This window comes from Dermacentor silvarum, chromosome 1 (genome assembly GCF_013339745.2).
Source record: "Dermacentor silvarum isolate Dsil-2018 chromosome 1, BIME_Dsil_1.4, whole genome shotgun sequence".
Classification (NCBI taxonomy): domain Eukaryota; kingdom Metazoa; phylum Arthropoda; class Arachnida; order Ixodida; family Ixodidae; genus Dermacentor; species Dermacentor silvarum.
In genome coordinates, this window is record NC_051154.1 from 237,227,483 (window position 1) to 237,243,140 (window position 15,658).

At 50.7% G+C, this 15,658-nt stretch overlaps 1 protein-coding gene across 1 annotated transcript; it reads left to right on the forward strand.

Moving 5' to 3' along the window:
• The first annotated feature begins 13,053 nt into the window (after positions 1-13,053).
• On the forward strand, positions 13,054-15,125 carry LOC125942104 (putative RNA-binding protein Luc7-like 2). Its single transcript, XM_049660134.1, has 2 exons — positions 13,054-13,377; positions 14,239-15,125. The coding sequence occupies exons 1-2, from the start codon at positions 13,196-13,198 to the stop codon at positions 14,684-14,686; spliced, it is 630 nt and encodes a 209-aa protein (XP_049516091.1). The 5' UTR covers positions 13,054-13,195; the 3' UTR covers positions 14,687-15,125.
• The last annotated feature ends 533 nt before the right edge of the window (positions 15,126-15,658 follow it).

Genomic DNA, 15,658 nt, shown 5'->3' on the forward strand with positions numbered 1-15,658 from the left:
CTGTATGTGCGAGTGAAAGCGTGCGGGGGGGGGAGTTAACGATGCCGGCTCAATCCCGTGCACGCAAGGGATGAAAACGGGAAGGAAGCGCACCGTCTTCCGTCGCGCGCGAGGCTCCGGGGGGGGGGGGGGGGGGGGGCGTTCTAGTCCGGCGGCTGCTGCGACGCGGCCGCGCGCGCCCGCTCGGCCCGCGCTATCTTGAAAGCCCTCTGCGACGCGGACAGAGTCCGCCGTACGCTGTGTTTTCGCGGCTTTCAAGAGGCAGCACGAAGGTTAATTCACTCGCTGCTGACGCCGCGCTTCCTCACTCCAGCGTTTTTACAGCGACTTTCCGCGATCGTCGAGTGAGATGCGTTCATGTTTGCTTGTGCGCGCGTGACACCATGCTTGTTAAATTAGTTTACAAGTTTGTAGAACCGATAAAACTACTATTCTTACTTCATATAGATGTGTACTGATTTGCTCTCGCAATCGAGGCTTCGCCTTCCGGGCGCAACTGCGACTTTTTTTAATGTTAAAACTATGGCACCATAAGAAAAAAAACAAGTACGTAAGTAGCACGAGTTAAGAATTACTTGAAAGTTTCTCGCTTCCTGTAGTGTCGCGTAGTTTAGCTAACATTAAAACTTGAAGTCTTTCTTTGACCTTGACAGGCTTCGTCCGCTCGAGCCTGTTGTGTCTGCGTCATACCGAGTTCTGCGCATGCGCAGTACGTGTCATTTTCTTCTCCTCGCTTCCACATCCTCTCCCACTTCGGGGATAAAAGCAAGCCTACGCCCCCAAATAAACGCTTTGTATGTTCGAGCTGTCCGTGCCTCGTAACTGCTCCGGCCCGCGTGCCGTGGCTATGCTACAGAGCCTTTCTGACTATCTGTGACAGACAGACAGACTTGGATGGACGGACGGACGGACAAACGTTTCCTTCTTATGTCGGGGTGGTGAAAGGCGTCACCAAGGGTGTCACGTTGCCCTATAAAGGGAAATTCATATTGCGTGCATTTTCTTCCCACCCTGACAGGTATATTCTGTCATTCTTTACCACAATTCTCCGGCCTCCTCTTACTTATCTCTACCATTTTCATAATAACGTCCCCTCGGCGATTCTTAAATCCAAATGCTTTACGCTCGAACCTCCGTGTTTGCCTCGTCTCTTTGACTCTAAACAACACGCATTACTCTGCATAAAAATATGCTCAGTGGTTTCACTGACTCGCCCACAGCTGCAGCAAATATGATTTACATTGTTAAAATATTGACTGCGGTATTCCGTCCTCAAGTATACCTAGCCTTCACTTCAAGAAGTAAAGCGCTCTCCGCGGAATCGTCAAAGACTATTTATTCTTGAGTATCTTCTTTAGCCGTGCAGATACTTGACTTCAAGCAGACTGCACACCTTCCCATCGGTGTGCAGTTATTAAACAGCAACAAAAAACGTGCATTAGATATTTCACGTAGTGCAGATCAGCAGCGCTCTTTGATGGTGGCAGCAAGAAAGAGCAGTGCACTTCTTGAAAAAAGAAAAAAAGAAAAAAGGAGAAAAAAAAAACGACCAATTGTGAAGATGGTGGCAACCATAGCACTTGTGAGGTGTTGTTGGTGCCTCGTCGTCGTCACCAAGCAGCGACGATAAAAAAAAAAAAAAAACCTATACTTCTAGTACGCAAAAGAACTTTGATGGCCAACTACGCTGTACGTTTCTTTCTTTTCTTTCTTTTTTCTTTTTTTTACGTGGTGTACGTGACTAGAACGTCCTGTGTCATCGCTTTCGAATATGCGCATCATACATTACATAATCTCTACCCATCCACGAAAGATTATCCTTCAAACGGTTCTTTCATCCGCTCTTAATTACGGATCGTCATCTTTGTATCAAGAAGTATCACGAATCCCGCTCTTTCCGTTTCTAGCGATCGTCATGGTCTTCATTATTTTCTAAATTTTATATTCTTATACTCCCCTCCAGCGCAGATCCGTTCGTTGCGCTAGCTTCAGCGCGCAACGAAGCTCATCTTCACAAACTCCTCGCAATAGCTTTCCATAATCCCTCGCCATTGCGTTTTACACTCGCGCATCATGTATGACGTGGCGCCGATGGGATCTCAAAACGGTTGGGATTGGTTTGATCGAAACCCGGCGGCTGGGGGCTCTCCATCTGGATCTTTGGGAATCAACAACCCGCAGCGCACCACATCACAGCTGTTTGGGTACAGGTATGCAGCGCATCGTTGCAACTGAAGTTCTATGACGTCGCAACGTTAAACCAAGTGGAAGGCGAGGAGTATATGAACGGCAGGTTATATATTGCAGCGAAGGCGAACAACGACCAGGACGATAGAAATAGTAACAATAAAAGTAATCGAGCCACTTGCACGTATTCGAAACAGGCATTTTAGAGCGTAGCCAGCCCGTTCCTAGGTTGAGCGTTGGCATGAATTGAGTGCGTTTCTAATGCTGCTCTCCCACGAAGCGTTGTCGACTTCACTGACCTTTGTCAGTGTTATGACGAGCTTCGCTGGACAGCCTCTTCTTTACCCGGCGTTCTTTCGCACAGGACGCCTCGAGCTTAATTAGCCGCGCTAATTGACCACCACGCCCTGTGGTGACTGTATACACTTACGTATCTGTCTGGTCGCATTGCCCGTTGGGATCTCCGGATTTCGGGACTTCGACCTGCGCGCTGTGCATCGGTCTGGTCGTGACAGGAGTCACGATACACCGAGACGCGCATCATTAAACGATATTCTGCTTGGTGTAAAGATTTCAAGAAATAAGCGTGCTGTAAGAAGTACTTTTTTTTTCTCACGTCGTGGTATTAACGATGCGACGTGCGGATTAAATGACTAGAGTCGGGCTCATCGCAGTTTCTACTTGAAGATCGCCAGCTACAAGTAATCTGCGCCTCTTAGAGAGAGAGAGAAAAAAAAAGATTATTGCATAGATACAGCGTTTTCTTTTCCAAACGGTGGTGACCTCTAGACTTTTACAACAAAAGGAATATCAATAATGAAAGATAAGTGGGTGCAATGCGGTATAATAAGAGACATACTGTCTAGGAAGTTCGACAACGAGATACAAATGAACAATTTATAAAGCGAGCAGCGGTGATACTCGCAAACCTTACACATAGTTGGTAACGTAAAATGCAAAATTTGGACGTTTATTTTTTTTAACCACAACGGCGTGTTTCTGCGACGACTCTCACAAATTATTAAATATATGGGGCTCCAGCCAAAATGGTATTTAATGCTAACCGAACTTCATAGCAACGGGAGATAAGAATTCGCGCGATAATCGCCAATACCGTTATTATTTAACAAAATCTCATTATCTTTTTGACCCATGACTTTAGTATACTGTAACTGCATAACTGAAGTGAGCCAGTATTGAAAGAATAAGCTTTCGCAACTAACTCCGTGCTTTACACCAATTTTTGAGGTATAAGTACTCAAGATCTGCAGAGAATTATATTGCTATGCCACTTAATACGCTTTCATTCTGTGAACAAGTGCAGTATACGCAAGACTATCCGACAAAGACACCATTTCAGTCGTCTTGAAGCCTCAAACGTGTGCCTCTTTCGGCGGATGCCTGTATCGTGGGCCAAAAACGCATCTGCGCCAACGGCAGAAATGACGTGGAGTGAACCGTGAAACAGCGCGAGTGTCGTGCCCCCCCCCACCTGCACAGCTGGGCGAGCGAGGTTGCATGCTTTATACACGCGCTGCAGGCTATGGCATGGTCCGTAGGAAATGCGGTCAGCTTCATCGCGGCGAGTTCGTGCAAACGGAAGCCAGGCGCAACGCAGACGCAACGCTCGTGCCCCGGTATAGAGCGGACGAGGGGGCAGAACGTCACAGGTGATTTGAACCCTCGCTGAGCGTAATAGTGACGGGAGATGCGATGCTGAACCCCCCGCAATCTCCCTTTCTCACAAAATATGGTCGATTTAGTCTTCTATCTCTACTACCACCTTCTCCGTTATTTATTTTTTTAAAGCCTTCCCCTGGCGTGAGCCTTCGCCTATAGCTGCGCGAGCAACCGAGCCTACCCTCAACGCCGTTTCGCGCGACCTCCTGCGATCAAAATTTCTCGCTCTGAGAGTCCGTGTATCCCCATGTGGTCCTGCCGCTTTAATGCGAGCGCCTTCGTGCAGGTCCTCGAAACATTCACTTTAACTACAGGTAGTGCAGTTGAAAAGCAAGGGTGCTGTATCACAAAAATTTTCCAACACGAAACGTGTGCAATAAATATATATGTGGAAGAGATGAATTCCATATAGAGAGCTGTTATGGCGCGCCGCAAGTTAAGACGTCAAAGCGAGAGATTAAACTAGGCGATTTCCTTTAAAACCATAAATGCGTTTAATCAAGACGAATAAATATAAGCACATTGGACTGGACAACTAATAAAAGACTTCGGTGTCTCGCTGGGATACCTCGTACACATATGATGTTTTCCACAACCTCAAGAAGGTTGCAGGCAGACATGACACTCCTGCGGTCTTCTCTGCCCTTGTATACGCAATACGTTGTCAGAATTGTGCCCTATAGGATTTGCGCTTAAAGCAAACGAGGGCGCCAAACAAGACACAGGTTTCGCTTCGTTAAATGCTCCACTGGCATTGTTCACGCAATTCTCATGACGTGTGGGAAGTTTCATCACGCGGGCCATACGGAAAGCCCATTCTATAAATGTAAAAGAGAAAGACGAAAGAAGTGTTCGCCCATTTGGTCACCCACGTCGACTGCATGTGGATGTGAGACACGATTTCAGAAGACTAGCAAGATTAGAGGCAAGAGAGAGAGAGAGAGAGAGAGACAGAGAGAGAGAGAGAACGACAGGTGATAGGCAGAGAGTTTAACCAGATTAAGTGTCCGATTAGCTACTTTACACAGGGGCATGGGGTAAGGACAGAAAAAATGAGAAGGCAAGAACGACAACGTGAGCCGGTTGGCTTTGAAGGCGCATTTTTTTTTAGCCAGAAGAATATTTCTATCTGGCATCATCGAGGCATCCACAGGTCTGCCCAATGCCGAGTATGAGTTTTCAAATGCCGTTCTTTGACTTGCGCAGCTTTTGTTGTGTTGCATTTCTTAGTGCGCATTGATGGGAGAATTCGGCAAGGCGCATGCGCTTCGAGTAGCGTATCGTATCGGTTGGTGGTCTCCTGCTATCAAATGGTTGTTATAGCTAGCAGTGCTCGCTCTTGTCTGTTTCGTGTTTGCCTTCGTGTCAGTTAGTTCGCACGGACGTTCGTGTAATTGGGACGTAAGGCGTAAAACCGGAGAATCAACTACATTGGGTGAACCACCTGCTAAGAGAGCAACTGGTTATTCGAGAACAATTAGATTAACGATGACTGATTCAAGGAGACATGATTGAAACGCCGCGTGGAAAAGCACGTAAACGACGGAGCCTGGTATGAATGAATCCTCAGAGCGTTCGATAATGACCTTGTGCGATGAAAGAATGTAGCGCTGTGCGTCGCCATGTAAGATAGTACACGATGTGGAACATATACAAACGATAGTAATAACAGGACGACAAATTTATATGCGCTGAGGCTGCCTAAGCAGCGTAAGCGAAATTTGCCGTACGGAGTAATTGCACAATAATTCATGATTTAAGGATTAAGCGTACTCTTCTCGACAAGAAGGCCTGGACATACATATAACAGAACCAAGTTATTCATTGTCCTACGCTTCGAATAAGTTATATATATATATATATATATATATATATATATATATATCCACAAGGAACTATACTTTCCCTCTTGAAAAAAACGAAATGGCACAGCAGATCCGAAAAAAAAATGTATGTATACATATATTTGCACTCAAGGAGATCCGAAGAGCGGTGTAGGTACACATCAAACACAAGAGCAGCACTCGCGGTGCGCGAGTCAATAAGCACTTCTCAAACAGCCTTGCATATTCACAGTTTGCGCTCCGTCCTGTAGACACATAGTCAGGCCCCATTAAACAGAAACGCCGTTTGGCAGCCTTACGGGATTTCCTTGTGGACAGCTAACCACCGTAGTTACTCGTGTCAGACCTGCACTTTTCTTTATCTTGAAAATGTGCGCTTTTTACTCGAGTCGGGCATATGACTGCCCGCTAAAGCCACAGACGACTTCGCGAATGGTGTACAGAATAATGGAAACACTGGCCACACTACACACATGCGTTTATTCACGATTCAGACCCACTGATGAGGTTCTGCTCCATTCTTCATTGCTCTCGATCTCGCTCCTGTCGTCACCAGAGCTTACTACCTCACCGACACGCTCCAAAGGACAGTCGTTCTCGTTGCCGTCGATGTTGTTAGATATTCCAACAACCTTAAAACTTTTACCCACGGTATAAACCGAACGCCATGCATTCTAAATCTAATCCTTGTTGAAACATTAAATGCGAAACATTCTTTACCTCATTATTGACACTTTGCGGTAGGTAGGTAGTTACATTTCCCATCTCGCCTTGCTTTAATAAAAAGAAAACAATGTGTTATCGACGGTGGAATCGAACCTCTGCCATGGAGCACAGTAGCCTATAACCACTAGGCCACGACTCGCACGCATACTTCTCTCGTTCCAAAGGTACGTTCCTGGCTAGCTCTTTAAAACAATCGGCGCGCGCTTTGAGGAGCCGTGTTAGACTGCACTATCTCCGGGACCGGCTCACATTCCCCGGCACTTTCCTTGTAGAAGTTTACGCTACGTAGAAACTGTGCGACATCTGTACCACCTTCACAATCGCCCAACTTAATGGTGCCTTAAGCTTTAATTAACGGAGTTGAATTCTCATTGTCGTTTTGACATACGCCACATGACATAGCCTACGATTGTATAACACGTAGCTGCTGATGACACCACAACCCGTGTTTCTCTCGCTTACGCTCGTTCACTACCCATGCAGAACCCAACAATCGTCATGTCGTAAGCTCGCGTCGAACGGCCGACGTAGATATGCCGTTGCTGCCATACGACCATCTTCGACGTGGTCGTCGCCCGGCTGCTGTCGTCAGGCGCACGTACGGCCCACGCGCACAAATGCTCAAGTTACACAAACACGTTGGTTCAATTGGTAACGGTTTGCGGAATTCCAAACAATGCTGGATAGCCAGGTACCTGCAAAATGGTTCGCATAACATCGACTCCCACAGTGCGTGGGATTTGCACATTTTTACAGCGAAGCTGTCTATGGCTAGAATACGGGAATGAATGAATGAATGAATGAATGAATGAATGAATGAATGAATGAATGAATGAATGAATGAATGAATGAATGAATGGAATCAACTTTATTCAAGGTCCTGCAGGCCACGAGAGCTTTGGGGCTCTCATGGAGAGGGCGTCTCCCACGACGGAACCGGGAGGTTGAGTTTCTTGGCGGCGTCGTGGACCTGCAGCTGGACGGCCCAGAGTTGGGGAGCGAGTTCTTCGCTCCAGATTGCTTCTTCAAACTCGCGCTTGTCCGGTTCGGAGTTTATGTGAGCTTGCGAGCACGGCCATAGTAAATGATAAACGTTAATTTATGGCGTCCGCGCGGAAAAACTATCATTATCAGCAATGGCTCTAGCGTCGTCGTCTTCTTCCACAGCTGGCTCGTTGGTGCCCCTCGGCGCAACCGCGCGAACGCGCTCGTGCCACTGCTCCCGCGTTCGTTGTCGTCTTCTTCCACAGCTGGCTCCGTTGCCGCTCATCGTTCTAGCGTAGAATTTCACTTCTCTTCTGTCGTCGTAATGAGGAGGCCGCGTTTACTGAGCCATTGCTTAAGGGTGTATGAGCCATTCATTGTCTTACGTGACGGACACATTTAATAACAGAGGTGATACGCGAATGTGTGTGCCGTACTTACCGTCACGATAACCACCGATCAGGACAACAAAAATGTTCGTACCTTTGTTCAAAATTATGATGTCACCCCTGCGCTAAACAGCTTCGCTGGTCATCCGCCTTCACAGAGTGGAACGGCTCATGATTTTTTTCTTCAAATTGTTTACCTCGATAGTGGGGGGTGGGTTGCGGGTCTTACACCAGGGCGGAACTTGCACGAGTAAATACGCTAGTTAATTATATCTAATTTTAGACCGTCTGGCGAGCATGAAGCGAGCGTCCCTATCAAGCCACGATCTTGTTCGCTTCGTGCTCGCCCGACGGAGAGGCGTAAACACTCACGTCACTAATGGGCCTCTGCTAAGGGCGTGACAGTTGCGCTCTCCGGCAGTTTAGTTTCGGTTTTTCAAGGTGAAATTGACCGGAAGTCATTACGCTGCAGAAATAAGAAAAGTCAGCTTTTTGCATGTCCTTCAGATCAGTGTCGTGTAGAAAAGCGAGTAGAAGGGCGCTAGACATCATTTCGCACTATTCTCAGTTTTTTTTTTTCGGAGGAACACAATATTTAGCGGAAACACACACACGGAACACGCGCGAGTTGGTCGGAAGGGAAACTTGGCACCTAAAGAAACGTTCGTTCCGTCCCCGAGTAATGTATATTTTCCGGACTACACGCATGGGGATGTTCATTGTATTTTCATGCTTTAGATATGCCAGATTGAGGGCTTTGCTTCATTTCGTGAATGCAAGTACTTGGCCAATTTCCACAGAACTCATTTGGTTAATCAACTGTACCATTTATTTTATTTTTCCTTCGCCCGTTCCTGCGGCGAGCGTCGTATACGACGGCGTAGTCCCTCGTAACCGAGCGAACGAGCACAGCGAAAGATGAAAGCGAACGCGGAGCGGTGCGGGAGATGAAAGACAGCGATAGCGAAGAAAGCGCGAGGAGGAAAGAGGAGGAGGAGGGTATGGCGAAAGCTTGAGAATAAAAGCGTAGTGCCGACGATGGCTACTAGATGGCGCTAGAGTAGCGCGCGTCGTCGATTCACAGCAGCCGCCGACAGCGGAGGTCTGTCTGCGGTGGCTGCTGTGAATCGCGCCCACGCATCCACCACGCACTGCCTCTAGTGATTTCCCGATTAGCGAGGCTGTCGCGCGACACTTCGCTCCGTTTGCAACGTGCCGCACGAGACAGATTGTCCGCACCAGCCAATCTATCACGAAAACACGTAGAGAGCTGCGCTCTAATTTTGTATTAGGGAGTATCCTAATCGTCGGTGAATTTTTTTTTTCATGGGAGTCAGGGGCGACTACTGCTCGTAACAGCTCTGTGACGTTACGCACGGTGCTGCATTGCATACAAGCTTCAAATATTCTTACGACGCGAAAGAAACAGGGTTTGTTTAATAGGCTTCAAGGCGAGCCTCAGACGGAGTCTAAAACGTCCTTTTTCTCTTTCTCGTTCCCCCCGCTCACACTTCTTCGTCTTCCACTCATGCGGCTACATTTACTGCAATATTTCTCCCCTCCTGTATACGAAGCCCGCCGGGCGAGTCAGTTAAGTTCTCGGAGGGAAGGGCTTCAGACGAGTGACGTGTACAACCTCAGTAACGGCGGAGCGTCGCCCAGTTGCGGTGAGACGCGCTAGTCGATAATTTACTTCACTGAGCTGGTCAGCAATAACGTACGGGCCAGTATAGTTGGCGAGAAGTTTCTGACACAGGCCACGTTTGAGCGCCAGACATCCATTGCCAGACTAGATCCCCTTAGAAATAGGTGACATCCCGATGGTGCCTGTAGTACCGTGCTTTTGACCGGTCTTGCGAAGCCAGAGTATGCATGCGGGCCAAGCGTCGAGCTTCTTCAGCGAGACACAGAGTCTCGGCAATGGTGAGATCGTCGTGGGTGGAGAAAGAAAATAAGGTGTCCAGTGTGGGACGCGGCGGACGAGCGTAGAGGAGGAAAAAGCCAGTAGTTTCGTGCTTTGCAGTGTTAAAGGCGTATGTAATGAAGGGCAAAATGTCGTCCCAGTCTTTATGGTCCGATGCGACGTACATGGACAACATGTTCACCAGTGTGCGGTTGGTACGCTCGGTCAGCCCATTTGTTTGCGGGTGATACGGTGTCAAGTGGCGAAAGCTGGAAGCGCACAATCGATGAAGCTCTTCTGTGACATCTGCAGTAAACTGGCGGCCGCGGTCGCTGATGATGACTCGAGGAGGGTCGTGACGGAGAATGATCAAGTGCAGCAGAAAAAAAGGGAATTTGGCTGGCAGTGGCAGGCGGTAAAGCAGCCGTCTCGCAGTACCGGGTCAAATGGCCGGAACACACGATGATCCAACGGTTCCCTTTCGATGAGTGGGGAAAGGGATCCATGCGATCAATTCCAACTTGCTCGAAAAGAGTGATCGGAGGCGTCAGTGGTTGTAAGAGTCCGGCTGACGTCGTAGTTAGATGGTTGTGGCCCTGACACTGAGCGCAACTGGCCACATACATTTCAGTCGACTGACGCATTCGGGGCCAGTAAAGCCGTTCTTGTGCACGATGAAATGTACGCGCTGCTCCTTAGATGTCCGGAGGTAGGATCGTCGTGCATGGGCAGCAGAATGGTGGAGCGTAGCTTCTCCGGAACTACAAGAAGGAAGCGGGCACCAGTGGTTGCGAAATTCCTTTTGTAGAGGAGGCCATCACGAACACAAAAGCCTGGGGTTGTTGTGGAGTCACGCGCAGTGTTGAAGAGCGGCTCTAAGCTGATGTCTTCTCACTGCTCCTTCTCAAAGGTCTCTGTATCAAGAAATGCTGGTACCTAAGAAGCAATCAAGTGGTCAAGGTTATCCGCATCACAAAGTTTCGTGTTTAGCGGCATTCGCGAAAGGCAGTCAGCATCAGCATGTCGGCGACCACTCTTGTATGAAACTGTGAAGTTGTACTCCTGGAGACGCAGAGCGTTGCACCGCAAAAATGACCGCTAGGCATTCTTACTCCGTAACGATGTAATTGCATTCAGGCTTAATTACTTAACGTACGACTCGCATAAGCAATGACGTGCTTTTTCCGGTGGAATCGTTGAACGAGGACTCCACCGACGCCACTCGCATCGGTGGGGATATTTGTTGGTGCGGCTGGGTCGAAATGCCGAAGGATGGGGCCCGTCGTCAGTAAGAACTTCAGTTGACGAAAAGAAGCGTCGCACTCGTGAGTCCAGGCCTGATACCACCCTTGTCAACAAGATGGCCAAGCACCAATGTCTGCCGCTCTCCGAAGTGACATTTCTTAAAATTGAGTACCAGGCCGGCGTGTTCGATGCAGTCTAAGACGACTTCCAGGCGCCTGTTGTGCTCTTCAAAAGTGCTTCCAAAGATGACAACGTCGTCTAGGTAACACATACACATATCGCATTTGAGGCCTCAAAGAATGGTGTCCATAAATGTTTCGAAAGTCGCGGGTGCATTGCAGAGCCCAAAACGGCATGACGTTGAACTCAAAAAGGTCGTCCTGGGTTATAAATTCCGTTTGTTCTTTGTCCGTAGGGTGCATTTGGATTTGCCAGTACCCCGATCGCAAATCAACAGAAGAAAAGTAGGACTCCGAATAAAGGCAGTCCAATGCGTCATCTATCCTTGGAAGAGGGTAAACGTCTTTCTTGGTAATGGAATTGAGACGGCGGTAGTCCACACAAAATTTCCAAGTACCGCGTCTTTCTTTTTCACAAGTAAATCTGAAGCAGCCCACGGACTGGATGATTCCTGGACTACTCCTTTCTGTAGCATTTCATGAGCTTGTTCGTCGATGATCTTGCGCTCTGACGGTGATACTCAATAGGGTTTCTGTCGAGCAGGCTGCGCCGACCCCGTGTTAATTCTGTGCTTGGTTCGAGACGCAGGAATGGACGGCGCGTTATCCCCCTGGGCAAAGTCGAAGATGCTTAAGTGCTTAGTCAGAAGGTCCACTAATGTACGGTGCTTGTCCGTGCTGATTGACTTGGTGATCATAGGCGGAATCTTCGAGTCTTCGGAACAAACGTCAACTTGTTTATGTGGAGCATCTGCGAGCACGGCGACTGGCGTCGGCTTGTGCTAGCAGGTACCACTGCCAGCAGGTACCACTGCATTCTCGCCTGAAGGGTTGACAATTCATAAGCTAGAGCGCCGCTGAGCCACAGACACAAGACAATGTGGTAGAAAAATATTCATCTTTATACACGGTAAGTACGCTGGCTACTGTGGCGTCGAAGGCCTGAGGATTGGTACTAGCGCAGCCCACCGGAACAAACACGTTGGTAATGCCTGAGCCACTCGTCCAAATCTTCACCTGCTTTCCCAGCGAAAACCCGAGGTTTTCGGTAGTAGCGTCACGTACCGCCTGGGCGTCTCTGTCGTTGGACATGTTAACTGGCAAAGGTGGTAGTCCGGCGAGGCGATGACTCTGGCGAAGAATAAATGGCTCCGGGTCCGTTGTTACTTCAATTACCCAGCAGGCTCCACCAAAACTGTTACAACGCGAAAGATACTGGGTTCGTTTAATAGGCTTCAAGGCGAGCCTCAGACGGAGCCTAAAACGTCTTTTTTCTCTTGTTGCTGTTGTTGACCTTAGTGGTTATGGCGCACACCCACAGTGGGGGATTGGCCATGATTCGGGTGGTTATATTCGGTGTATAAAAACAAGGGAATTAACGATTTAAATGCTGGAGCTTAGATGATGATGATGATGATGATGTCCTCAGCACATGGCTCGTACCCACTTCGGGGGATTGGCCAAGAATTGAGCATCTGAACTTTTAGATATGCATTCTGAAACTACAGTTAATGTGCAATTTAGTAATCAGAACAACAGACAGATTAATTTTTCTGAACTGCATAATTTATAATACTAATGCCATGAATAAAACTGAAATATCTCTCAGAGAATTGTAAAAGTGGGAATTTAAAAAGTAAGATTTTTCTCTTTCTCGTACCCCCCGCTCACACTTCATCTTCCACTGATGTGGCTACATTTACTGTAATATTACAGTGGAAGAAGAGAGAGTAGCTCGCGGCAGAGCGCGTGGTCCACCGGCTGCCGTGCAGCACGCACTCAAACGTTCGCTGTCTCTCAGCCGTCGAGCTCTTGGAACACTGTGCCGGCCATCCTCCTCCGCTACCATTCTACACCCCATAGCCGCTCTGCTCGGCGATTCTGTTGGCTCCCGTGGACCTTGCCGCATCGCTGCCCGCAAGAGTACACGTCATCACAGGCCCAAGGAATGACCCGCGATGGGTCGGCGTCATGATCTAGCTCCACTACGCGGAGCCCAAGGTGTGCCGCTGCTTCCTGCTGGGCCTGTGCCCGCACGACGCGCTTGCCGGCACCAAAATGGCAATGGACGCCTGCTCCAAGATCCACAACTACGCGCTCAAGGCCAACTTCGAGAACGGCTCCAGGATGTACCGGCCAGGACAGCACCACTTCTACGAGCTCGCGGTACTCGCCTACCTACAAAAGGTGATCCGCTCGTGCGAGATCCTGGACCGGGCCAAGAAGGGCCGCCTGACGCGGTGCCAGTCGACCCCAAGGTGTGCCGCTGCTTCCTGCTGAGCCGGTGCCCGCGCGACGCGCTCGCCGGCAGCGAGATGGCCATGGGCGCCTGCTCCAAGATTCACAACTACGCGCTCAAGGCCGACTTCGAGAACAGCTCCAGGGTGTACCGGCCGGGACTGCAGCGCTTCTACGAGCTCACAGGTACTCACCTACCTGCAAAAGGTGACCCGCTCGTGCGAGATCCGGAACCGGGCCAAGAAGGGCCGCCTGACGCGGTGCCAGTCGACCGCGCGCCGCAATCGCCATAGCGACAAGGATCGCGGCAGGGCGTGTGACCAACCAGCTGCCGTGCAGCACGCACTCAGACGTCCGCTGTCTCTCAGCCGGCGAGCAGTAGGCTCTTGGAACACTGTACCGACCATCCTCCCATGCTACCAGTCTGCGCCCCATAGGCGCTCTGCTCGGCGGTTCTTTTGGCTCCCGTGGACCGGGCCGCATCGCCGCCCGCGAGCGTGCACATCATCGCGGGATCAAGGAATGGCCTTGACCACCAAGGACCATATGCGCCAGAAGCTCGACGAGCTCATGGGCGCCGGCTGGGACGGCGTCAAGAACTCGCTCCCCTACTCGGGCCCCAAGGTGTGCCGCTGCTTCCTGCTGGGCCTGTGCCCGCACGACGCGCGCGCCGGCACCGAGATGGCCATGGGCGCCTGCTCCAAGATCCATAACTACGCGCTCAAGGGCGACTTCGAGAACAGCCCCAGGATGTACCGGCCGGGACAGCAGTGCTTCTACGAGCTCACGGTACTCACCTACCTGGAAAAGGTGATCCGATCGTGCGAGATCCTGGACTGGGCCAAGAAGGGCCACCTGACGAGGTGCCAGTCGACCGCGCGCAGCGATCGCCATGGCGACAAGGAGGCCACGCTCAAGTCCTACGGCGACATGATGGACAAGAAGCTCATCGAGGCCGAAGATCTCGGCAACAAGGGCAAAGTGCAAGAGGCGCTCGCTGTCATCAAGGAGGTCGAGTGGCTCAAGCGGCGCCGAAACCGATTCGAGAGGATGCTGGACCGCAAGTCCAACGAACCGGTCAAGGAGCACAAGCAGAACATCTGCGAGGAGTGCCAGCTCTGCATCGGCCTCGACAACGAGCAACGCATCGCCAACCACTCGAGCGACCGGCTGCACAACGCCATACTCGACGTGCGCCGAAAGATAGCCGAGCTCACTGCCTGCCTCGAGAAGCCGCAGGTGCCGGGCAACTGGTCGCGCCTCGAAGCCACGCAGCAGCAGTCGACATCGCGCCTCGACCAGGGCGCATAGCTATTCATCCAGGTCGTCCAGGTCTAGCAGCAGCAGCAGCAGCCGTAGCCGAAGTCGCAGCCGCAGGAGGTCCTACAGCTCCGACAACTGCAGTAGCAGCAGCGAATGCTCGTCGACTTCCCGATCTAGGTCACGTTCAAGGTCGCGCTCGACGTCCCGGCACCGCTCTCGAGGGTCCCTGCTCGGAGTCGCACCGGAAGTCGCGTTCCAGGTCACCGCCACGGAGGTCGTCGAGGTCCCGGTCCAGAAGCCGCTACAGCCGCAGCTGCTCGCGGTATTGTAGCAGATCCTACAGCCGGTCGTGCAGGCGGCGTGTAGCTGCTCGTGCCGCAGTGAATAAACTGACAGATCACAAGGTCACGCGAAGCACCATAGTGTGTCCAGGTGCCGGAGTCGCTCACATTCAAGGCACAGCCGTGGCCACAGCCAACGGAGTGGAGACCGTGAGCGCCGGTCGCACACTACTCGCGACTTAGAGGCATCAAAGCAAGCCTTCGCCGGCCTGAGAAGGCGAGCCTAAGATCTACAACGTCATTTTTTCTCTTTTTCGTAATTACTGTAATATTTTATACATATAAATAAAAAAACGCATTGTCTGGCGGCATTGCGGACGCAAAGATTCGAGTCTGTTCTCGTCCCGAGCACGCAGCATCCCATGTCGATCCGCACCACTTTCGCCCCGGACCCCAGAGCAGTGGTCGACCTGAGAACCGCGCGGCGAGCAGCACGGCCTGTGTCGGGCCACGCGTCCGTGGCTCGCATGCAGGAGGAAAGCAATTGCATGCGGCAGGGCCGCGGAGGAAAAGGGGAGGGGCATTATAGGCATCGTGTATGCACCCACGGACCGCGATAAGTCGCTTAATTTCGGTTTCACGTGCGACCCTCCTCCACCTCGCCAGCCCGCATGCCGAGCGACCGCTGCCGACGTCTCGGCTGCCCATGCGTCTTGCGGGCGCGCGCGCGAAGCGAGCG

Bases quoted from the DNA above. Each gene is read 5' to 3' on its own strand.
- LOC125942104 (XM_049660134.1), top strand. From the start codon at position 13,196: ATGGCAATGGACGCCTGCTCCAAGATCCACAACTACGCGCTCAAGGCC. The intron at 13,378-14,238 runs GTGCCAGTCGAC...CCACCTGACGAG, and splicing joins AAGAAGGGCCGCCTGACGCG to GTGCCAGTCGACCGCGCGCA.